We start from the raw sequence: 23,603 nt of genomic DNA on the forward strand, positions 1-23,603 counted from the left end.
ACAGCAAACAAGGATGGTGCCCAGAGAATCAGAGTGACAACGGGATCCTCCCAAGGAGTTGGGGCTGGAGGGTGGTTCAGGCTGCAGGCACAGACAGGGTCTCCACCCGCATCTCTTTAGGGCTGGGTGGAGGATAGGGGGGAACTGGCTGGTCCTCGGTCACCTCTTCTGGGGACATGTCACCCAGCTTTTGCTGATTATCTAGGTACTGATTCGTGAAAGATCCACCAGGGGCAAAACGGGGACTAGGAAGACTGTGACATGATGCTAAGGAGGAGAGGAAACTGGCATTTATTGCCCACCAACTGCCTGCCTGGCTTGGTGCTGAATGTTGGAGCTAGAATGGAGGAGGGCACCCCACAGGGGCGGGAGGGAGCGGGAGGGAGGTGAGTCCAGGCTGTGGGCTGCCCTGGGATCTGCTGGGAATGGGGAGGCCAGTCCCCCGTCCTTGTGGGTGGGGCCCGCCAGTGTGTCCAGAGAATGAGGTCTTTGGTGGGCCATGTCCCTGGAAAGGAGGGAGGGGTGGAGGAGAGGAAGTGGTGAATTGGCTGAAGCTGTAGTGGGACCCTCCTCCCAGCCTCTTCCCAGGTTCCCTCGCTGGCTGCCGACCCCTCTCCTCCTGTTCCCTCTGTGATCCCAGCAGGGGCGATGAAAAGGGCCCTCCCCACCCCCGGCCACCTGCCTCCTGGTCTCAAAGTTCCCGTGTGACTCAGGAGGGTGGAGAAGCAGCCTGGAAGCATCTCAGCATCCTCTTCCATCCCCTCCCCGGCTGCCAGCCAGAATTCCTCACCTTTCCTATAGGACCCGGATGGCCTGCCTGGCTCTTGGGTCCTGCAGAGCACATGGGATCTGAACCCTGCTTCCACTCAGGAAAAACCTGGCTTGTCCAAGGGTGTGGCTGGCAGGCCTTGGCCAGGGGCCCTGTGCCAGCCGAGCGGCCGTCGCCGTGCCCTGGCTCGTCTACCCCAAACAAGGGCTGCTGCTCGACCTCACAGACTTAACCGAAGAGTCCTTTTAAATCTCTCCAGCTGCTGGTCACTAAGGCCTGGACAGAGAATTCTGGGCTCTGGAATCCATCCCAGGGGACAAGCCTGCTGGGTCCAGGGGAGCCTCCAGCCCCTGCCCTGCAGGACCTGTTTCTCCCCAGGAAAGAAGTGGCAGGGCCCTGCCCGAGCCTGGTAACTAAGCTGTGGAGGCCTCAGTCCCCTGGAATCCAGCTTGACAGGACCTGGTATATGTGTGTGTGTGTGTGTGTGTGTGTGTGTGTGTGTGTTTGTGTGTGTGTGGCGGGGGGTAGGCTGAGCTTTTACGGAGTGGCCCTGAGGATGGCGAAGGCAGCAGGACCACAGCCTTGGCCGGACGCTCTCCTGGGGAGCCCTGTCCTTTCCTTCCTCTTCCCGGGGATTGCTGAGACCGGGACAGTTCAGCAGGGCCCAGCCCCATGTCCACAAACACCGTTGCTGGGGCCCTGATGGCCAAGCGGAGGCCGCCAGGATCCCGCTGAGAGCGCGAGCCAGTCCTGCAGGTGCCAACTCAGGGGAGGGTGACCATTTCGGAATCCACCCCTGTTCCTCTTGTAAATGATTTACTTTCTTTTATTTTTTAAATATTAAGCTCTTTATTGGGTCTGGAATTCTGCCCCAAGAGTTGATGTAGGTGGGTCTGAGAAAGTGTAGGATTCCCTCCTTCCTTCCAGCGGGCCCTTCCCCAGCTTCACCTTCCTGTGACTTCCTGGGGAGCGGGGACAGTGACGCGCCAGGGACGGTGTCCTCTTGGCTTTCACCAGCATTGAGCCGCTGATCCTCTGCCCTCGGGGTGTTTTTGGAGAAGGTTCTCTGTCACTGGACTGTGTGCTGGGCCCTGTTTTCCTAGGTCAAAGGTCAGGGGCAGCGTTTTCAACTGCAGGATCTAATAGGCTAGATGCCTCTCTGAGGCAGAACCGAATAATCCATCACTAGTGGGAGTTAGGGCGTGAACATTAGGATGGGTACGAAGCTGTGGTAGAATCATGGCTGCCCAAAGCGGTCGGCTTTCTAGTCCCCAGAACCTGTGACTCTGTGGCCTTCTGTGGCCAAAGGGACTTTACAGATGTAATTAAATTAAGGACTTTGAGATGGTGAGATTAGCCTGTATTATCCAGGTGGGCCCAATGTGTTCACAAGGGTTCTCACATGGAAGACAGGAGTGTCAGAAGGATAGCTAGTTATGGGCTGAACATTTGTGTCCCCCCAATGTCCACATGTTGAGGCCTTAACCAAACCCCTCCTGGCCCCCCACCCTACCTGCCGCAGTGTGGCTGCGTTTGGAGATGGCGGGATCTAAGGAAGAAATTAAGGTTAGATGAGGTCACAAGGGTGGGGCCCTGGTCAGGCAGGAGTAGTGTCTTCACAAGGGGATATGCTGGAGAGGCTGCACTCTCTCCCCTCCCCCTCCCCTTCTCCCTCCCCCTCCTCCTCTCCTTCTCTCCCCTCCCCCACCCCTGCCACTGAGGAAAGGCTGGGTGAGGACAAACCGAGAAGGTGCCCGACTGCAAGCTGGGAGGAGGGTTCTCACGAGGAATCGCATTGGCCAGCACCTTGATCTTGGACTTTCCAGCCTTCAGAACTGACAAATTTCTATTGTTTAAGTCACCATCAGTGGTATTTTGTATGGCAGGCTGAACAGAGAGAGAGAAACAGAGAGAGAGGGGAGATGGATGAAGGGTCATGAGCCAGGGAATGCGGGTGCCCCTAGAAGCTGGAAAAGGCAAGGAAACAGATTCTTCCCTAGAGCTTCCCGAAGTCAGCCCTGCTGACACCTCGAGTTTAGGACTTCTGGCCTCTAGACTGTGCAATAATACATTTGTGTTATTTTAAGTCATTTTGTGGCAGTTTGTTATAGCAACCACAGGAAACTAGCGTGGGGCCGTCGGAGCTCTGACCTGCCCTGTCTGGCTTCCTTCCCCGTCCCCTGGTGGCTGCTCCTGGACCTTCCTCTGGGAGCCTCTCCTCCCTGCTTTCAGTCCCTCTCTGAGTTGAGTGGAACTGGCCCCAGCCCCTAGCCCCTGCGTGAAGCAGGTGACCAGAAAATAAAAACATCACAGCAGCACGTCTCCCTGGCTGCAGGGCAGGTGGCTGAGCCCACAAGGCTCCGCGCTGGGACTCCTGCAGGAACCACAGGGTGGAGGGAACCGCTCTTTCCATGAGGTGGCTGAGGATGAACGTGGGCTGGGAGCAGCTGGTGGCCCCCGGCCACTGCGGGGTGAGGGCCGCTTCGAGATGGAGCCCATGCAAGGACTCAGGGGCCTAGAACTGAGGGGGGACCTGGGTGCCTCCTGGCCTCCCGATCAAGCCCCAGCAACCCAGTCCTGAATTTGGTGACACAGGAACCACTAGAGCCCCCGTTTGGCTTAACTCAGTTTGAGGTGGGATTCCATTACTTGCAACTCAGAGCTTCTAATGATGTCGCCCCTTGCCACTGTATTGCAGTCAGTCTGCTCAGGTGGGAGAGAAGGGGCTGGAGTCGCAGCTGCAGCTCCGGAGTCACCCCTCCCCCCTCCCCCTGCCTCATCCCGACAGCAGCCCCTTTAGTGTTTGTCGGGGGTATCAGGACGCATCGCCCTGCTCCTTGAGGAGTCTGACTTGGAGCTTCTGTGATAATTCCGAGAATGCTTCCTGTTTGGATGTCTTCACCCTTCACTGCATTGCCCTCCCCAGGTGGCCCCCACCTCAAGCCCCCTGGACACCCTCCTGTAGATGGAGACCCTCTTTTCTGATTGTTTCATTCCATGGTGTTCTGGGACAGAGGGCTTGGGCTCGGGGCATGGGACAGAAAGCACAGGGTGGCTCTCTGGCTAATCTCATGGAATCCCGTGTGGTAACAGGCATGGATGCCAACATTATCATCATCATTGTCAGTACAGACACGGGCGGCGGGACCCCCATGCCCTCAGGCAGGCTGGGATCCATCGGGGCCTCCAGGGTTCCATTTCCACATCCCTGGGGACGGAAGAGCCACAGCTCTCCCTCTGGGATCTGGGTGGGGTGTCACTGTAATAGTAACTGATATCTGCTTACCCCTCCATCCCCTGCCTCCTGAGTCGGAGGCTGCTGGTGTGACCCACCCTCCACCTTCTGGCTGGGGAGCCCCGCAGCAAGCTAGAGGGAGGGAGGAGCCTGAGGGTGGGGCACACATTTTGTCGGCCCCCTCCCCATAGGCCTGTGTTGGTTTCCTGGGGCGGCCAGGAGTACCACAGACAGGCTGAATTAACAACAGCAGACGTTTATCCTCTTACAAGTCAGGAAGTCATCGTGTGTGAAATCACGGTGTCAGTAGGGCCCCGGTCCCTCTGAGGCTCTGGGGGAGAGTCCATCCTGGCCTCTCCCAGCCTCCGGGGCTCCAGCTGTTTCTCGGCTTGTGGCCTCATCACTCCAATCTCTGCCTCCGTCTTCACATGGCCTCTCCTCTGTCTGTCTGTGTGTCCCCTCCTCTTATGAGGACACCAGTTATAGATTTAGGATCACCCCAAGTGTGGGGTGATCTCATCTCGAGATCATTAAATGACTACATCCACAAAGACCTTACTTGCAAATAAGTTCGCATTCTGAGGTTCTGGGGGGACATGCGTTCTGGGGGTACTGTTCAACCTACCACAAAGCCCCCTTGGACTTGCTGTGTTCCCTGCCTGGAAGTCACTGCCCCTCAAGGTGTCCTGCTCTGCACGCCTCTCTCGTTCCGGGCTTGGACGGCTCCCACCACCCTTCTCCTGCACCCCGATGGTAACGGCTCTGCTTGGTGCCAGCCCTGGTTCCCGCGTTCTCCTCTTCTCCCTTGAGGTTCCCCTGCATCCCACCTTGTAAACAAGCCCTTCTGGGAGGATCCAAAGGTGCCAACTGTTTCTCATCGGGATGCTGAGGATGGGCACTGAGCACTTCCTCCACCTTCCGGCCCCACAATCGGTATTATTCCCGCCTGAATGAAGAGACAGGCTCTGAGGGCTAGGTTACTTGGCCAAAGCCATGCGGCTGAGATGTGGTGCTGGTCCACCCCCGGAGCCCGGCTTCGACCTCAGGGCTTCACTGTGACCTGCGATACCCTCCTTTCTGCAGGATCCTGGGAAAAGCCAGCTCTGCCTCCGAGGGGTGTCCTTCAGGGTGTGGAGACGCAGGGAGAGTGGGGCCTGACTGTGCAGACTGCTCCAGACTCTTGTGGCTGTGGGTGATAGAACCCCAGCTCTCACTGGCTTCAGCAAAAAAATTTATTGGCTCATGCACCTCAAAAGCTATCGGGTGGCCTGGCCTGAGGCGCCTCTGGATTCAGGGTGCAAAGGATGGCTCGGAGTGGGTGTGTTTCCCTCCCCTGTCTCAGCTCTGTGTCCCCTGCACTGGCTCCACCCTCAAGCAGGCAGCTCTGCCCAGGCTCATCCTCAGCAGGAAGGTTCTCAGCAGGAAGAGAGCCTGCGGCAGTCCCAGGCAAGGCAGTGGTAGACTGGATCACGTGCTGGGCAGGTGGCTCCCCACAGGGAAGTCAGGGTACCTCTGAGACTTCGGCAAAGGGCAGGTTCGCAGCCTCCAGCTTGATGGGGAAGGTGGGCAGAGGTTTTATCAGTCACCTAGAGCAGCAGGGATGGGGCAGGCAGACTTGGGGCTGGGGCTTCCTCCTTAGCACAAGGGTCCTACTGGGCCAGAGTTCTGGGAAGGAGGGGGTGGGCAGTCTGTCTGGGCAGGCAGGGGGGATGATGGTGGTGATGGGGTGGAGGTGTGTGCGAGCACCTGGGTGCGGTGTGCAGATGGACAGCCGATCTGGTCCCAGGACTTCAACACCACAAAACTTCCCAAGGGACGGGGCTGCATCTTCAAAGTCTGCCTTTGCGTCCCCAGACATCACAGGCCCCCAGATCTCCCTGGCTGCTCCCCACAAAGGCTCTGCTAGAGTGAGAGAGCCCTGACTGCCACATCCTAGCTGTGTGACCTTGGGTCGGCCCCTTCCCTCTCTGGGCCTCAGTTTCCTTTGCTGTAAGAGGAGGCCTGCTCCCTTTGTTGGGAGGACTGAGCGGAACTTCAGCTGAGAGACAGCTGCCTGGGGCCTCAGCAGACATTCGACAAGCACCCTGTCTGAGTCTAAAATCCCTCCTCCGAGTCCCTGCGGTGGGGCCGGTGCTCTGCAGCTGGGGCCTGTGTTTCCAGTCTCCTCAGTGTCCCTTCTGTTCACCTTGCGCCCAGCCAGGCGGAAGGCACATAGAGCCTGGGCTACTGGTCCACTGCTGTCCTTGCCACCCCCGGTGTCTTCAGTAAGGGCTTGTGGAGAGGCAGGTGCAAGGGATGGGGGTCTCGGGAGTGAGGAAGGGAGGGCTCTGCTTTCTCTGGGTCGTGCATTGAATAAATGTCTTGGGCCGACATGGTGCCAGGCGGCGGGGGACACGGGGAGGCGGAGGGGCTGGGAGGCCTGGAATCAGAGCTGCCTCTGTCTGAACCCAGACCCCGCCTCCTCCCAGCTGCGAGCTTCACTTTGGGGCAACCTACTCCCCACCTCCCCCCATGCCTCAGTTTCCTCCTCTGTGAGCTCTAAGTGGGGCTGGTGCCTTGCACGGGACCTGGTCCCTGAGCCGCAGGCTTCGTGGACAGTTTATCAAACAGCCTGGATGAGTTTGATTTTGCTCCAGTCACTTGCCTCCCAGCTGTGCTCGGTCAAACCGCTGCTCCCTGGCCCTTGACTTGCAGATTTTTAATCACTTTCAATTTTAAAAAGCAGAGGCCTGTGCGTTCTAATTCTCCAGTCTCTTCCTTCACTCTTCCCTTCCTGCTTACCCGGCATCAACAGGTGCACGCCCTTCCTTGCAGCTGGGGAAGGGAGATGCCTGGCGGGGTGCCCTCCAGTAAGGCGAGGGGACGCTGGTCCTGGTGGCCGGAGTCTGTTACTGGAGGCAGGTATAATCTGGGGCAACAGGAAGTGTCTCACTCCCTCTCCTGCATAACATTGTCAATACTACTGAATGCTTGGGACAGAAATTTCTTTGTTCTGTGCACACTGTTGATGTGAGCAGAGAAAGAGGAGGAGGAGGGGGAAAAAATCTCAGGAGTGTGCAGTCCCTTTCCTGAGGGTCTGCAGGGCCTCCTTTGTCTGAGGTGGTCCTGGCAGAGGCCTGTCTATAGCCAGAGGGACCAGTGAGATGGTCCCTCCCCACTGCGGAGCTGCTTGGCATGGTTTGGGGAGTTCCTCCCTGAACATTCTGGACTAATGGTACCATTTAGATCAGATGGGTCAGAGAGACCCCACAGAAAGGACGCCTGCCTCCACTCTGGCCGTTGCTCTGGGGAGATGGGGGACAGCCCAGGTGCATGAACCCCATGGCACTGACCCCTCCCATCCTACCTGTGACCCTCATTTTCCTCTGTCTTGGCTCCTAGGAGCCCTGCCCTGGGTGGATGGAGGGGCAAGGTTTGGAGAAGAGAGTGAGCATGGCTCTGCTGAATCCCACCAGCGGAAGCTCTCGCCTCCAGGATGGGCCAGAGTACCAGATTAGGAGCCTGAAGGGTGGGGTCTAGTCCCCAGTTACCCCGTAATAAAAGCAGAAGTTCCACTCCACCCACAGGGAGAGTGCTGTGCTGGGCACTTACACGTGTGTCCTTGGAGAATCCAGCCCACAGCTCCCTGAGGTCGGGGTCCATCTCCACCATCTGCCTCTTGATTCTGTGTCAGTCTTTCTTCTGCTCGCCCACTGACCTTCCAGGGCTCCCCCAGCGCACACCAGAGGCCAGAATGAAGACTCCACTGACCATGGAGGATCTAGGTTTTCTGTTACAGAGATTCAGTCTGGCTGGGCCTGACGGGAGAGAGCGGAGGTGGCACAGGGCTGCCTTGCACAGGTGTTCAGGTTGTGTACTGCACAAAGGTGCCTGGCCTGTGAGAGCAGCTGTTGATGAAAACATAAAGTTACTTTAATGAGACTGTGTGGGCAAGTGTGTGAATTTGGGCCTGTGCTCCTAGGGAGCCAGGTAATTCTTTACGTGACCCTCACACAGGCCAGAACACCCTCAGGGAGGCAGGTAACTGCACACTCCTGTGTGCACACGTACACACATGTACACACATGTAGCTGTACCATCCCCGCTGAGCTCAGGAAATGCCCCAGGGTCCCTCCCCCTGCCTGCTGCTCTCAGACTGATCTCTGCCCTCTCCGGGTTCCCCGCGGGCAGACCTGAGACAGGATTTGAGAAACAAGCAGAAACCAAATAAACGAATGCATAAAGGAGAGGGCAGGCGGCTGAAAATTCCAACCTTGTACCTTGACTTCGTGGGCTGAGCAGCGCTCTGGACCCTGGCAGGCTCTGGGGTCTTTGCTGGGTGGAGGGAGTGCGCTTTCTCTCAGTTTAACCCCAAGTGGTTCTGGGCTTGAGTCCGCAGCTTCTCCCAGCCCAGACCCGGGCCCAGGGACCAGTGCACTGACTTTGGAAACTGAAGTTAAAGCACCCAGTGGCCACCCGAGTGTCCACTGGTCCAGCAGTCACCACAGGCCCCGGGGAGTGGTGAGTGCCCAGGATGGGGCAGATGCCTTACCAGGGCCCCAGGGGGACCGTCCAGGAGTGCCTGGCCTCCTTCCTCCTTCCTCCTTCCCACAGGCAGCGTAGGCTCCCGGCCCCCCAGGTGTGGGGCTGGGGTCTGGAGGCAGGGGCAGAGGTGGGCAGGGAGGGAGGGGGAGCTCTGTCCCCGCCAGCCTGCGGGGAGTCTGCTCACCCCACCCCAGGCTCTGTAGAGAGGCTGGAAGACAAAGCTATTTTTATTTATGATAGTGTCAGTGGGCTGGCCTCTGTCTAGACAGCTGGCGTTATCATTCGAGGCCATCCTGGAATGCGCAGCCCCATTTATTGAGAACAGAAGACAGTGTGCAGATTAAACAGCTCATAAAAATAAGCTGGGAACAACACTGGGCCGGGAAGAGCAAGGTAACCTGGCTAGGTCAATTGTCCTTGTTTGTTTTGGACCCAGGGACATTTTCAGAGAAAACAAAGAGTGATGTGGCCCCGGGGAAGCCAGCAGCTCTGCCTGTGGCCCTAGGCAGATATCGTGGGGGCAGGCTGCAGAGTCTCTCCCTTGGGGGCAGGAAGGGACAAAGGGGACAGGCCTGTGGAGCAGTCAGGGCTCTGTCTGTAGAAACCTTGGCCTCCGCAGGGCTGCCAAGCACCCAGCTGCCCTCTCCTGCCCTCAGCGCAGAGGCCATTGCTGTCATCCTGTTATCTGGGCTTCAAGGAAAAGCCAGACTCTGGGTGATTGATCAAGGAGACAAGTGTCCTGGGCGCACATTGACCACTTCATATGTTCATTCATTCATTCATTTATTCACTAATTCATCTGTTCATTTATTCATTCAGTCAATCAATCCACAAATGTTTATAGCATTTATAACATGCCTGGCAGTAACTTGGGTCTTATCTTCAAGATACTTCCAGGGGAAACAGACGTGAAAACACAGACTTGGGTCCTGGCGTGGAATGCCAATGATCTGACCTCACCACTCCCTTAGTTAAAGGGCTACTTGGTGCCCACGAGAGAGAGAGGCTGGCACCCCAGCCCAGTCTTCCTCAATGCCAGCGTCATGTCTCCGCAGTCTCTGCCCTCAGCCTGCTGTCTGCACCCTTCATCCCAGTGCTGATGACCCACCCTCCCCAGGGCCCCCCTTCCCCTCCTCGGAGCCTCTCCACGGGCTGCTCACTCTGTTCTAGATGGCGTTCCCTTAGGTCCCCCCCGACTTCCCCACCTCAGAGAAGCCCTCACAGCCCTGCCCCAGACAAGGGTTCTCGAGGCCACCTCTGTGGGCTGCAAAGCCTCACTTTCCCCCTACCCCTGCAGGTCCTGGGGGTGGGGGCTGGGAGCTGAGCACATGTGCGTGTGAGCCCTACGGGCCGGGGCCGGAACCTGCTAGTCCTGTGCGGATGGCGCACCAGCTGCCCTGAGCCTCAGTGTCCTCATCTGCGAAGCGCGGATGAGCTCGGCCCCCCCACCCTGGGGGGAGGACGGCATGGATGAGAGAGCGCTGGCACACCGTGACGATTTCCCGATGCTAACGCGTGCTACTGTTCTGTCATTGTCACTTAATCCACTTTCTACCTTCGAGACCTGCCCCAAACCTGGTGCAAGCTGGGTGTGGCGTGAGCCAAGTGACAGAGGGAGGTTTTCTGGGAAGTCTCCCTTTCTGTGAGCGGCTCAGGGATCAGTTTCTAAGCTCCAAACACAAAAAGGTCAGTTCTGGGGAAGGGGAAGAAAGAGGAGGCAGCAAGAGTGGCCTTGACCCAGTCCTTCCGGAGGGACAAGTCTGCTGTGGTGCGGCTGCTGTGTGGACACAGCCAGGCGGAGCTGGCGGGGCCCAGGTCTGGGCAGGAGAGGGTTCCTGCAGGGTTATAGCCTGGCAGGGCCCAGCTCTGCCCCCAGCAGACAGTCCCAGCTCCCCTCGGAGCCTCGGTTTCTACTTCTGGGGAAGGAGGATGCTAGGATCTCCCCTATGGGCTTGCCCAGGACAGGGCACCCAGTGCTCAGGTAGCACTGGATGCTGTGTGGACGCCTGTGTCCACCGAAGGCCAGGACATGACAGCCCTCGCCAGATAAACCCGTCAGGCAGACTGGGCCCAGGGGTCCGCTGGGTTGGGAGAAAGTAACGCAGCCTCTTGTGGTATCTGGTGCTCTTCCAAGCACACCCTGCCTCCCACCCCAACCCCCGCCGGCACCAGCTGAAGGTACAAATTCCCTCTTCTGGTTGCCCAACGGATGCCTTGGCCTCTCAAAGTCAAGGCCTCCATCCTAACACAGCTCCCTGCCTCGTCCCTCGGCCTGGGGCCTCAGTGGTCAGAGACGCCTTGGCTGCCTTTCCTTCACCTTCAGAAAGCCCGAGGGTTTCTCCTGCTAGCCCTCCAGGCCTTCAAGAGCTAAGCCCCTCCCTCTCAGCCTCTTCTCTCATTCACCCCATGTGCATTTGCTGAACACCTACTGTGTGCCCAGATAAAGTGGGAACCAGACAGGCACGACACCCACCCTCCCATTCCTGTGGCAGGTAGGGTCCACTCCGTCCTGGGGCTACACTCAGGGTCCAACACAGTGTCCAGCAAAGTCAGGGCTTGGTGGACACCTGCTGAATGAATGAGCACGTGGCTGCCAGGTGGCAGAAATCTCCCAACAGCCTGAGAGAGGTGACAGAGCCTGGGGTCAAGAGCCCAGGGTTTGGTGCCAGTGAGGCCTGGTTTTGAGTTCCGGTTTCACCACTTCAGCTGTGTGACCTTGGGCAAGTGAATGAGCCTCTGAGCATCCGAGGTCATGGCAGCACCTGCCATGGAGGTCTGCCGACTAGATCGCATTGGAACCCAGGTCTCAACTCTGAGTCCTTTTTTTGAACCCACTACCTTTAGGAGGAGCTGACGCCAGCTCCTCCAGGACTCCTGCCCAGGAATGACCCTGGGGAAGGCAGGCTCAACTTCCCTGGGGATGCTGGGCCCTGTTCCCCCCACCGTGCCCCACGGCACAGCAGCAGCAGCTTTGCTGGGCTGCCCCACTGACACCCCTAGGCCTGGGGATCACTGTGCACAGAAGAGGTCCAGGAGCACAGGACCCCACCTTCCCAGGACCCCCTGCACTGCATGCGCTGAGTGGGCTCCACACAGCCACCGTGATGCTCCAGAAAAGCCAGACACCAAAGGGTGGAGCTAAAGGAGCCACACAGATGGGCCTGGGCTCTTCTAGGTGTATAGACTCTGGTGAGTTTTGAGTCTAGAGCACCCAGGAGAATTCACAGCCAGAGCCTGCGCCGGGAGCTGCCCAAAGATGGAAGAACTTTTGTATGTAAACAGAATAAATGACCGACCCCGGATACCTGAAGTTCTGGGTTTAATGCTCCTTCAAGAGGCTGCCTGTGGGAGACAGAGAGGCTGTGAGCTTAGACAACATTATTATCATTCATAACAGTAGTTTACTGTTTCTACCCAACCCTTAAATGGCACTCGCTATGTGTCAGCCAGTGTTCCCTGTACCTTACAAAGAGCCACCCAATGAGGCAGGTCCTATCACCATCCCCATTTTACAGTGGAACCTACACAAATAGGCTCACTTCCCTCCCCCTGGAAAACTCCTATTCATCCTTCAAAGCCCTGCTAGGGCATTCCTGCCCTGATCAACTGGTGGAGCCCATCACTTCTAATTTTATATCACTTTGATGCGGAGCCCCATCTCCCACATCTGCTGCTCTGTGTCCACCCATTGGTCTTGCTCAGAAGCCTGGTTTTCTGAGTCTGAATCCCTGGCATCTCCATGTGTCTGGCACAGAAAAGGGGTCAAGATGTGTTTGCCTAATGGGACCACGGAGGCTGTGGCACCTCTTCTCCTTACTCCCACGGGGCCTCCTGCAGGAAGAGGTCACTTGTCCCCTGCATAGGTGGCCAGGATGACTTCAAGGACCGGTCCTCCGGAGGTGGGTCTGGGTGGGATGCTGCTTCCCTTCATCCCCAGCTCACCCTTCCAGGAAGCCAGGGGTGGGGGTACTCAGAGGAGGTCCCCAGCCTCTGGGGACGGCTACAGGGGGCGTGAGGGGAAGCCCCAGGACCAGAGGGAGGGGCGCTTTCCGGGAGGGCCAGGCATGGATGCTTATCTTCCCTACTTGCTCATAAACAGACATTATAGCAACTAGACCTTGGGCATGCTTGGACTTCACAACTTCTCACGGCGTTGCCCCATACCCAGACCTCATTTGATCTTTGCAACACCACGAGCTTGGCTGGAAGGTATCATTAGTCCTACTTCACAGAAGAGGAAATTGAGGCTCTTGTAGGTGGTATCCAGAGCCATGGGGTTGGTGACTGACGTTCTGATCTAAACCCCAGACCCCGGCCTTTCTGCTCCCTTGCCTGTGTCTCTCTGCACTTCTGTAGGCTGTTGGGGGCATCATACACCCCGCGGTGGGAGGGCCTGGGAATGCCCTAAGTCCCACCACCATTTCTGGACTGGGAACACAGACACGTGGGAGAGGACGCCCTGGTCGTAATCTCTCTCTGGTTCTCTGCAGGATTCAGAAGTTAAAAGGGAGCAGGGCTGGGAATGGGTGATGCAGAGAAGTAGGTCGCTGAGGGCTGTCAGAAAAGGCAGGCTAGGGGGGTCTCCCCTTGTACCCCAGGGAAGCAGGCCCTCCAAGGCCCCATGAGCTGCTCCCCACAGCCCCGCTCCTCCCAGCACGGCCCTCAGAAGGAGAGCCAGACGCGGGCGTGCTGGCCCAGGAGGTTTCCTGCCCAGTGGACAAAACATTTCTGGCGCTTCCAGGAGGGGACTGAACACTTTGTCCACTTTGGCGGACTTCAGGATTCCTGGACGGACACAAGTGTGTTTCACATGCAACAAGATTAATTGCACAACCTCCCCACCCCCAGCCCAGGCTCCTCACTGCCCCACCCTCTTCCCTGGTTGCCTGCTCTGTTCCAGAGCAAACTTCTGAGAATTCATTCCAAGTGGCCTCAGGAAGTGAACACTGAAATCATGTGTCTCTCTCCACAGGCCTCATTGGTGGGGAGAGAGGCTGAGAACCCCCCACAACCCTGCATCCTGTGAACCCCAGCATGCTGGAGCATCATGGCCCTCTAGACGGGGTTGGCCTCTGGCCTGACGTGGTGGCCTCGACCCCAAGCCTGGTCTTACTGGTGCCTCTCTGGAACTTCCCTTGTTCTCTGGGATTTCCAGGGGGTTGGGAACCTTCCAGAACTGCCCTCCCCCAAAGAACTGTGGTCCCATCCCCGGTGCCCTGTGGCCTTCCACACCCCATTTGAAGAGGCCGGCCAAAGTGGGACCAGAATGGAAGAGCAGGAATGAAATGATGAAGTCTGTGTCCACACCTCCCAGGGGACAGCCCTGGCACGTGGGGCCTGCTCCAAGGGTGCCTCCTTGCCAAGCTGTTTGTAGGGTCTCAAGGCTGGTTTTAGACCCTGCCTACCCCAGCGGGTCCAGCAGTGAGAACATTCCACAAGTTTAGGGTGCCTGCAAGATGCTCTGAAGTCAGGGTCAGGCTGCCACCCCAGGCAAGTCGGATGCTTTGGAAAGCAGTCTCCCACTCTGGCTCCACTCAAGGCAGAGCAGGCTTGGGTTGCACGGGAGGGAGCATCCAGGCCGCTGAACAAAGGCCCATGGGCCGATGCCAGGGCCCCAAACCCTTTGGGGCAAGATGAACTCCGGCGGGAGGCAGGCTGCTAACCAGTAAGCAAGTTGTAAAAACCCAACTCAGACACAACATCTGGCAGTGGCTTCAAATAGTTCTCTGTCTGAAGTTGGAGTTGCTCGTGGCCCTCCAGTAAATCAAACCATGTGCAGAGAGGAGCCCTGGGCAGACCTGAGGCACCCTGCTTGGCCGAGTCCCAGCCGCGCCTCCAGTTTCTTGTGCTCTTTAAATAGCCTGGGGTTCACATTCCATTTCCTTGTACGATCTGTTCGAGCGGGCCTGGCTGGGGACGCTGCTGGGAGGCAAGCTGCCTCCCTGGGTCCCAGAGAAGGATGGAGGGAGGGAAGTCGTGAGACTCCACAGGAAACTTGGCACCTGGGGCCTCCTGCCCCTGGCTCAGCCTCGGTTTCTGATGAGCAATGCCCGCACCTTTCCAGACCCTGGGACCCACTCACTATAGCTGGTCAGAGGGAGACCCGGAGAGAGGGTTCACGTCCTCTGTCCAGGGACAAGTTTCCAGTTCTCTCCACATCCTGGCCTGAGCTTGGCCCTGAAGTTCCCATGCACAGCCTGGGCACCCACCTCGTAGAAAACATCTGTCAATCCAGAGCTGACCTGCTCTCGTGGGACTGGCTGTAGGTGGCTGGGGCAGGGGTAGGTGGGACTGTGGCTAATAATGCAGGGACTTCTTGCCCCTTTGGCAGCATTCATCACAGGCCTGGCCTTGGCTATGTTTTCTACCTTCATCGTTTCATAAATCCTCATGGTCATCCTATCAGTGTACTGTTATGAACTCTGTTCTAAAGATGTGCGTGTGTGTGTATGTGTGTGTGTGTGTATGGGGGGGTGGGTATAGCTCAGTGGTAGAGTACGTGCTTAGCATGCACAAGATCCTGGGTTCAATCTCCAGTACCTCCATTAAAAATTAAAAAATAAAGATGTGCCCAGGGGGTTGAATGGTGGCCCTTAGGAAGATACATCTGTATCCTAACCCCAGGACTGTGACTGATCTTATTTGGAAAAAGGGTCTTAGATGCCATTGAGTTAAGGATTTGGAGATGATTTCATCCTGGATAACCTGAGAGGACCCTAAATCCAGTGCCAATTGCCCTTATAAGACAGACACGGAGACATAGAGGGGAGAGGGTCATGTGACGATGGAGGCAAAATTTGGAGGGATGTGACCACAAGCCAAGGACTGCCTGGAGCCTCCAGGAGCTGGAAGCAGGAAGGATTTTTCCCTAGCGCCTCCAGAGGGAGCACGGCTCTGTCCACACTTTGATTTTAGGCCTCTGGCTTCCAGAACTGTAAGAAAATAAATGTGTGTTGTGTTAAGTCACCCTTGCAGGGTAGTAACTCCTTGCAGCAGCCACAGGAAACTAGTACAATGTGGAGATGGGGGTCAGAAAGGCTGAGCAAGACCACATAGCTCCTGACTGCTGGGCACTCTGCTGCCTGATTATGAGACTGATTTTTAGAAAAGTGACCTTGTTTCCATCCAGAGGGACAGAAGCTCCCAGGCCCAGGCAAATTTCCTGCAGGACGTCCTCCTGGGAAAGGCTAGTTCCTGCGCAGCGGCTGCAGGAGGCTGGAGCACAGACAGCGTCTCTGGGCGTCTCAGGCAGTGTGCAAGTAATCACACCGGCTGCTTTTATTGACCCCTTACTATGCTCTGGGCAGTGCTCTGAGTTCTTCACAGACACACTTTAAAATGGTGAATCTGATGATGTGTATATCTCACCTCAATCTTCAAAAAGAGCCAGTTGGGAAATAGTGAGGTAGGGGTGCCTCGTACCGGTATCCTGGTGTGCTCAGCCCTAAACCTATGATGGCTCAGTGGCCTCTGGGAGGAAAGTGTGGGTCCCACGTCACAGATGGGGACAACAAGGCTCCTGGGGTTCTTATTCCCCTCCGGGCAGTAAGGAGGGGAGCTGGGCTGGAATCCCGGGCTGTCCTGGCTCTGGATGGTGTCCAGACCCTGTCCCCATCACGCAGCCCCAACACACAGATCAGCTGGAAGGTGAGGATCTTTGCTTTGGGGCTGGAGTTTACTCTGCCTGTGTCATCAACAGCCCAATGGCGGCTTCGCTTAACAGAAATCATTGGGAGGGTACTTCATAAATGGGCTTTGGTTGAAAATTTTCAAAATGTGGGGCCCAGGGACACAGGTGGGAGGGGAAGTCGGGGGACATGGTCCTGGGTGGGCTCTGAGGTCGTGGGAAGTGGCCTCGAGCAGCTCCCCAGTGACCGGCCCTACGGGACGGCGCAGGGGCAGCTCTCAGATCCTGGTCTGGCTTTCCAGGGACTAATTTCCTTGGGGAAAACCGAGGCTCAGGGGAAGAGCCCAAGGCTGAAGCTCCTCCGCCCCCACCCTGGCGTTTCCCCTGGGACCCACCTTGCTCACTCCTCCGAGACAAGCACTTCCGTCGCAGCCCCAGCTGCCTGGGGCTTTTGCTCACGGTCTGAAGCAGGGCGGGTAGAGCTGATTCCCGTGGAATCTTCCACCCTGGTGCTCGCCAAGCTCCTCTGGGTCACAGCCCCTCTCGGGCCTCTGCAGGAAGTGGGGAACAGTGGCGGTGGCGGGGGACGGGGGAAGTGGTTGGTGCTCTGCATGGGTATAACCTTGCACGTGATTCTGGGGCCCCAGGGACCCCTCTACTGCATCAAAATTTCTGGGATTTTGTTTTTTCCCCAAGGTCACCTGGTCATTCAGATGCAAGAGGTACTTGTACTTCAAATTGAGGCCCCCAAACTAGGTCCTGTTACTCCTGCACTTCTGTGAGACACATTCTTAGGGGTGGCTGTGAGATCCACACTCAAAAGAGTCAGGGAAGGGACACATGAGGCCTCTGCTTTTCCTGTCTACAAAGTAGACCCAGAAGAGGCTACTGCTGGGCTGGGCGGGAAGACAGACCCGGGGCAAGGTCAGTGCCACCTTCCATTTAGCTAGTTTCCCCAGCCTGGGCTTTTCCAGCGAGAACATTTTCTCTGCCCAGAAATATCATTATCAGACCAGCAGCTGTTCTCCGGCCCAGGAATAAAGGTTCCAGAGAAGTGTTAGCTTCTTTTTCTCTTTAAAAAAAGAAAGGAAAGTCAGAGCCCGCAGAGGACACGGAGGCCTGAAGCTGGGACCGGATTTTGCCGAGGACACCAGGAGGCCGGTTGCTGGTCCTGCCCGCCAGCAGTTGAGCCCTGAGAAGCCCTCCGAGAGCCCTGAGTGGCTTCCTCTGCGTTTGCTCGGCCAGGACATCATTTGTTGATTCTAGAGCCCAGTCCCTAGCTCATGATTTCCTCCCTGGTTGCCATGGCCCCGCACAGACAACACAGCAACTCCTGGCCCCAGGCAGCTCATTTATTTCAAATATTCCTTGCAGCTGGCCTCCAACCATGTTTGGGTGTCTGGACTGGAGCATGAACTAATTGCTCTGTCTTCGGCCCCCTCCCCAGCTCCCCCGGCATACTTTATGGTTCAGTAAATCCACATTCCTCATCTAGCCCTCCCCGCCGAGGAGAAGCGGGGGGGGGGGGGCGGGAGGGAAGCCGTGTGCAGGAGATGGTCTGCCGAGGGGGGAGGGAGGGCTCTTCCCATCGACGGCCAAGCCCGAGAGCCCGCTACCTGCTTGAAGGCAGGGTATTAATTACAACCACATGAGCCAGTCTGCAAGATGGTTTTATTAAGACCGCTCCCTTCAGCACGAAACCCTGCTCCCCCAGAAGTCTCTCGGCAGCACAAAGGCCCTCATTTTCCCCATGCTTCTAGCCCCCGCCTCCGTCCTACCCCACCGTCTGACCCCTCGCTTCCCCCTGCCACCACTTCTAAGCAAGCTGGAGTCCCAACTGCAACCCAGACATGAACTCCAACCTAAAAATAATTTCAGCCCACCCCTTTCTTCCAGCTGCATCTGGGGAAGGCATCCAGGGGTCCCTTTTCCCAATACCCACCCTTGATCTTTGAAGACTTTACCTGGGAGGAAAGAACATTTGTCAGGAAGTTGGTTTAGGAACGTTTGGTCCATTCTCAGAAACCAAGTTCAATCCAGGAACTGCCATTTCCCAGAACAGAAGTGCGTGAGCAATTACAGCATTTGTTTGCAGGCTGGTTAATATGCCCAGTCCTGTTCTAAAGCCTCATTTCACTCTTGCTACCCTCCTCCGAGATGGGCACTGTGATGACTGCCATTTTGCGGAGGCTCATCTAAGATCACACAGCTCGTGAGGGTCAGAGCCAACATCTGAACAGGTCTGACTCAGGAGGCCACGTGCTCATCGCTGGACCAGCCCACCAACACACCGAAAGAATCTCCCCTTACCCTGCAACTTTTACAGAGAAAAAGCTGACACGGTCTCCAACAGTGGTCTCCAAATGCTCTTCAACAAGGTCCCTGCGTAGCTGGAGAAAACTGCCAATTCCTGGTCCCCAGAGGTGCTGATTCAGCCCATCCCAGGTGGGGCCCTGAGACGGGCACTTTAACAAACATCTCCCAGGTGGTGCCGATGCAGGTGGTCTGAAAAAAGCTGGCCAGGGGGCCGTCAGAGAAAGGGACACAGGACTTTGGTCCCAGGGGTCTTGGACCCTCAGACCAGGGCACTTTTCCCAGCACCACGGATTCTGACATGCCTTTAGAATGAAAAGTACCCAAAGGGAGCTGAATGCACCCTTGTTAATTCTTTGGAAACTAGTCACAACACGTGATCATATCTAGTAAATTTCTTGACTGTTCACTTTCTCACCAATTCTCTAAGCCGGAATTTCCTGTCTTCTCTGCTGTGCTGGGGTGTGGGGAGGGGAGACCCTGCTCACAGTGGCAGGCAGAACGAGTTCACTTGGCATCACTATGCGCTTGGCACTGGGTACACGAAGATGAAGTGAAGTTCCAGCTCCTTCCACTGAGTGCCCAGAGCCTGGACTCTGAGCCCACACCTGGGCTCCTAAAAGTCCACTGGCAACTCAACCATGAGCCAGAGGTGTTCACTGATGTGCAGAATCCTATTAGGTCAGCAAGTCCCTTACTCTGAGCTGCAGGCTCACGAACTTCTGAAAAGGGACGGGGAGGTTCTGGGATCACCCCTTCCAGGAGTCTCCTTCTCTATCTGGGGCTCCAGCTGGCATCCCACCCTCTCCCAAAGGGTCAGGGAGGGTCACCCCCTTATCTGTTGAAAACCATGGACCCAGGGAGGAGTCAGCCACGCCCCATCCCTTCCCCCAAAGCACAAAGTGGCTTTGTATTACATTACTACATATAAAATAGATAAACAGCAAGGACCTACTGTGTAGCACAAGGAACTATATTCAATTTCTTGTAATAAGCTACCGTGGAAAAGAATCCGCATATATATATATATATGTATATGTATATGTATATGTATATGTATAACTGAATCACTTTGCTGTACACCTGAAACTAACATTGTAAATCAACGACAGTTCAATTGAAAAAATAAAATAAAAGAAACAACAAAGTGGCTTTCTATTTTAATAAACTTTACTTTATTCTAATAAGGTTACTGACTATTATCAACCATCATAAAATAGAATGGGAGTTTCAAAACTGTACAGGCCACAAGGCTCTGGGCTGAGAGGAAAGAAGGATGGGGTTGAGGTTCGGGGAGCTGGGGGGCGGGACGTGCAGAGAGATGACAAGGAGCCCGGTGATTTGTCCAGCGTCTGCGGGAGACGGCTGGGTCAAGGTGATAAGGCTGGATCTGTATAAGTGAGACCCTCTTGTGTGCAACATTCATCAAAACATGACCCAACCTGAAACCGGAGTGAGGACAATCTTTAAAAGTCTTACAGGTAAGGTTCCTCCCCCGCCACCCCCTGAAAAAAAAACACCTCTAAATAATAAGGGGGTAATTTACACTCCTCACCCAGTCTTGGCACCAATTTTGTGCTTTAAAAAATACACACTTTTTTTTAAAGGTACCCTACAGCAGCTGTTTAAAACACGATTCTTACAGACAAATATATATGCATATATATTAAACATTTTAAACAAATAAAGTCATCTATTGTACCTGTACAGAAATGGACAGAAGTCAGATTCTAAGAGCGTTGACTTCAAGACATAAGAAATGGTGAATGTGGTGGCAGGTGCTGGGGTCTGCTACGTGGGGGAGCTGTGCAGGAGAGGGAGTGTCCGTCCCCTGCTGGCTGCCCGCCCCGCCCCACCCTGCCCCTCTAGCACTGGGGCATCACGATGAACTGGCCCAGAGCGTGGACAGGGGCATTTAGCAGAGACCTGCACTGGCTTCTAGGATCCACGACTCTACTCTGGTCTCCCCCACCCCACCCCGCCCCTGGCTTCTCGGGGGATGGAGACTCACACATCTTCCCTTCCTGGCTGAGGTGGCCCTCGGGGAAGCTGAAGCTTCTGAGGATGCGCGTAGAAGGTCTCAGGTAGCAAAGCAAAAGTAAAACCGAAACCACACCCCAAATCCCATAGAAGACGAAAGAAATAAAACCACGTGCAAAGACGTATGAGCCCAAGTGGTAAGTGGCTTCCAGGAGAGACACAGGGAGCTGCCACAGCCCGTGCCGACTGGTCCCCCAAGACTCTCATATTGCACGTGAGGCTGATGCTCCCTGAGGGGCCTGCTTGGGAACTCGGTGCCCCCTGGAAACCTTAGGTCAAGAGACCCAAACAAAGACACCCTGTCCCCACGTGGGGACACATCACAGACACGACCCAGCGAGAAGGGCAGGTGAGGCACACACATCCCAGGGAGGGGCAGGTGGATGAAAAGCAACAGAACACTCCAGAGAGAGGTGACCCAAACAAGCTTTCCTTTCTAAATGGAATAAATAAATGGCTTTTGTTATTGTTAAAAGAATAAATACAGGGTACAGGGGGCACCAACAGCCAGGACTGATGCTCGGTGCTCACGTGCCTGCGGAAGGTCCAATTTTGGTTTCTGCCTTGGTGGCCATGGTGAGCTTCTGACATCCTGAGCTTCGTCTGCCGTGGCCGGGCCCTGCTGGGTGGGCCCCGGCCCTTGTCTAAGCACCTCTTAGCACCCCCGGGATCTGCTCTCGGCACCAGGGCATCTCCCACCTGCTCCATCACTGTGGGACCCGGCAGGTGGGGGAGTACCCCAGGCTACCCGGAGAGCAGACCAGAGCTCAGGGTAGGAGTTTATTCTATGTGTCTTTGTCCGAGGAGGGGCCGTGATTCGGCACGCAGGGAACTTCTGCCAACGTCCGGAAGGGGAACGGAGGGGCCCGCGTCCAGAGCTGTCTGTGTCTGGCGGGGCAGCCAGGGAGGATGAAGAGGAAGAGAGGGACTTCCTCCCACGCCGAGAACGCCGGTCCAAGATGCGGGGCGCGGCGGTGGCTCAGTGAGTTGGCACCAGGGGGCTGTCGTGCGGGCGGCCCCGGGCGGGGCGTCACTGGTAGAGGAGGTAGGCCTTGAGGGAGGCGGGCAGCGGCAGCGCGTGGATCTCACCCAGGCGCTCCTTCCCCAGGGCCAGGCGCACTGAGCGGCGGCAGAGGTCCATGAGCGGCAGGGGCTCCGCTGGGGAAACCGAGGAGAGACAGAGAGCGTCGGGTTAGCACAGCTCTGGGTGGTTCTAGAACAGACAACACTAACAGCAACAGCATCATTAACTGTAGTTTTAATACACAGACTATTAAAAATTAACTCATTTTACATTTTAAATGAGCTATTAATTGCTAGCACAGAGAACTCAACTGGGCCAGGCACCTTTGTAAGCCCCTCTGCGAACACTAACTCATTTAATCCTGGCAATGGTTCATGATGAATGGTTTAATAGTCACGGGCAGGTACTATTATCATTCCCATTTTACAGATGGGGAAACTGAGGGGTGGAGAGTCCAAATCACTTGCCCAGGGTTGCACTGTTGGTAGGAGGTGAAGCTAGGATTCCACCCCAGGCCGTCCCTGCTCTTACCCACCGGACAAGTGGTGGCCTTCAATGCACGTCCATCCAGGGCACACAGAGTGGACCCTCCCTAGCACCAGACCCCACACGGACTTTTAGGAGGGGAATCATTTGGTGTTAATGCAACTGTTCATGGGTACCGTTCTCATCTCTACAGCCGAGGGGACCAAATTGCCAGGGTTACAGGCCGGGATCCAAATCCAGGCAGTCTGGGCCCAGCTCATGGCACAGGTGCGCAGGCCCTGGGTTCCAGAGGGGCTGCTAGCTGCAGTCTACCGTTGTACCTCTGTCTTTGTGTTCCCAGGGGGCCCGGCTTCTTGCAAGAGGCTCTGTGTAGCCTGCATCTTATTTAAAGTCTCAGCTCCAAAAGGAGCCAGAAAGTCATGCCCTCCCTGGCCCTGGAGGCTGCCAGGGGCCCCCGTGAGCTGACTCCTTGCTCTTGTGCCTGAAACCAGGTATAGGTGAGCACACCTGAATAGCTCGGGGTCCCCCCACCAAGTCCTGGACATGGAAAGAGCTGAAATGAATGGATTGGTGGCTTCATCCATGGTCTCCCCCAAGTCTTTTATGAGCAAAATAAAGCTCAGATCTCATTCCACCAATTAAAAGTAGATTAAAGTTCTTTAATATTCACCAATGTGTCTTAGAATATTAAAAATAACATTGAAAATTCTGTTACTGAAGACCAAATCCTCTGGTGGGGGTGCTGGGATAGACAAGGCATGACCGCTAATGAGCAGAGGCTCCCTCTGGAGTGACAGAAGTGCTGTGAGGAGGACCGCCGCGGTGGTCCACAGCTGTGAGTGCACGAGAGGCCAGCGAACCGTGCACGCTGATGGGTGACTTGTGTGGCGTGTGAGTTATAGCTCAATAAAGCTGTTAATAAAAAATACGTCTTAGGCTTGATAATGCATTTACTGAATTCCAGGCTTTAAAGGAAGACAAACAACGGGTCTTCATCTCCCAGGAGCAGTCACAGGAGACAGGGCTAAAGTGACAACTGTTTTTCATGGAAAGCTTTGAAACAGGGCCTTTCCTGGAAGCAAAGGATGAACTAAATGAACTTTTGGGTCAAGGATTCCACAGACTCCTGGTGGGTCAGGCCGAGGTCCTCCTGGGGAGGAGAGCCTGGGGTCTACCTCACCATACAGTGTCCTGCCTCGGTGATCCCTGACCTGGTCCTTCACTTCCACCCTGCACAGCAGCCTGACCTCGAGCGGATCACTCCCTCTGCCTGGGCCTCAGTTTCCCCATCCATCGTAAGATAAGGCTCCCCAAAGTCCCACTGGCTGAGCTCCTGAAGGCCAGCAACACCTCACAGCAGCTCTCGGCTGGACCAGCTGTTGTGAAGGGAGTGGTCCTCTGAGTGATTGAGTAGGGGAACTGGGCTCCCCTCTCTTCCATCTTCCCCCAGCGCCTTGTCCTACAAGGATGTGGCTCAGCTCCCACTGGGAGGCAGAGGGCTTCCCCTGGTGGCCCAAGGCACTTGAGAAAGCATTAAGAGCCATTGACCGTGGCTGAGAGCCCTACCAGGCTGTGGGGGGAGGGC

General features: G+C 56.1%; 1 protein-coding gene across 3 annotated transcripts in view; it reads right to left on the minus strand.

Moving 5' to 3' along the window:
- Window positions 1-19,620: 19,620 nt before the first annotated feature.
- The window catches only part of SPSB1 (splA/ryanodine receptor domain and SOCS box containing 1), a 62,269-nt gene continuing 58,286 nt past the window's right edge, over window positions 19,621-23,603 (minus strand). For all 3 annotated transcript variants that reach the window (XM_064494084.1, XM_064494085.1, XM_031464007.2), the window contains exon 3: window positions 19,621-21,666. In XM_064494084.1, the coding sequence (XP_064350154.1) occupies window positions 21,539-21,666 (128 nt within the window). In that variant the 3' untranslated portion in view covers window positions 19,621-21,538. The remainder of the gene's footprint in view (window positions 21,667-23,603) is intronic.

Source organism: Camelus dromedarius, chromosome 14, assembly GCF_036321535.1.
Source record: "Camelus dromedarius isolate mCamDro1 chromosome 14, mCamDro1.pat, whole genome shotgun sequence".
NCBI lineage: Eukaryota > Metazoa > Chordata > Mammalia > Artiodactyla > Camelidae > Camelus > Camelus dromedarius.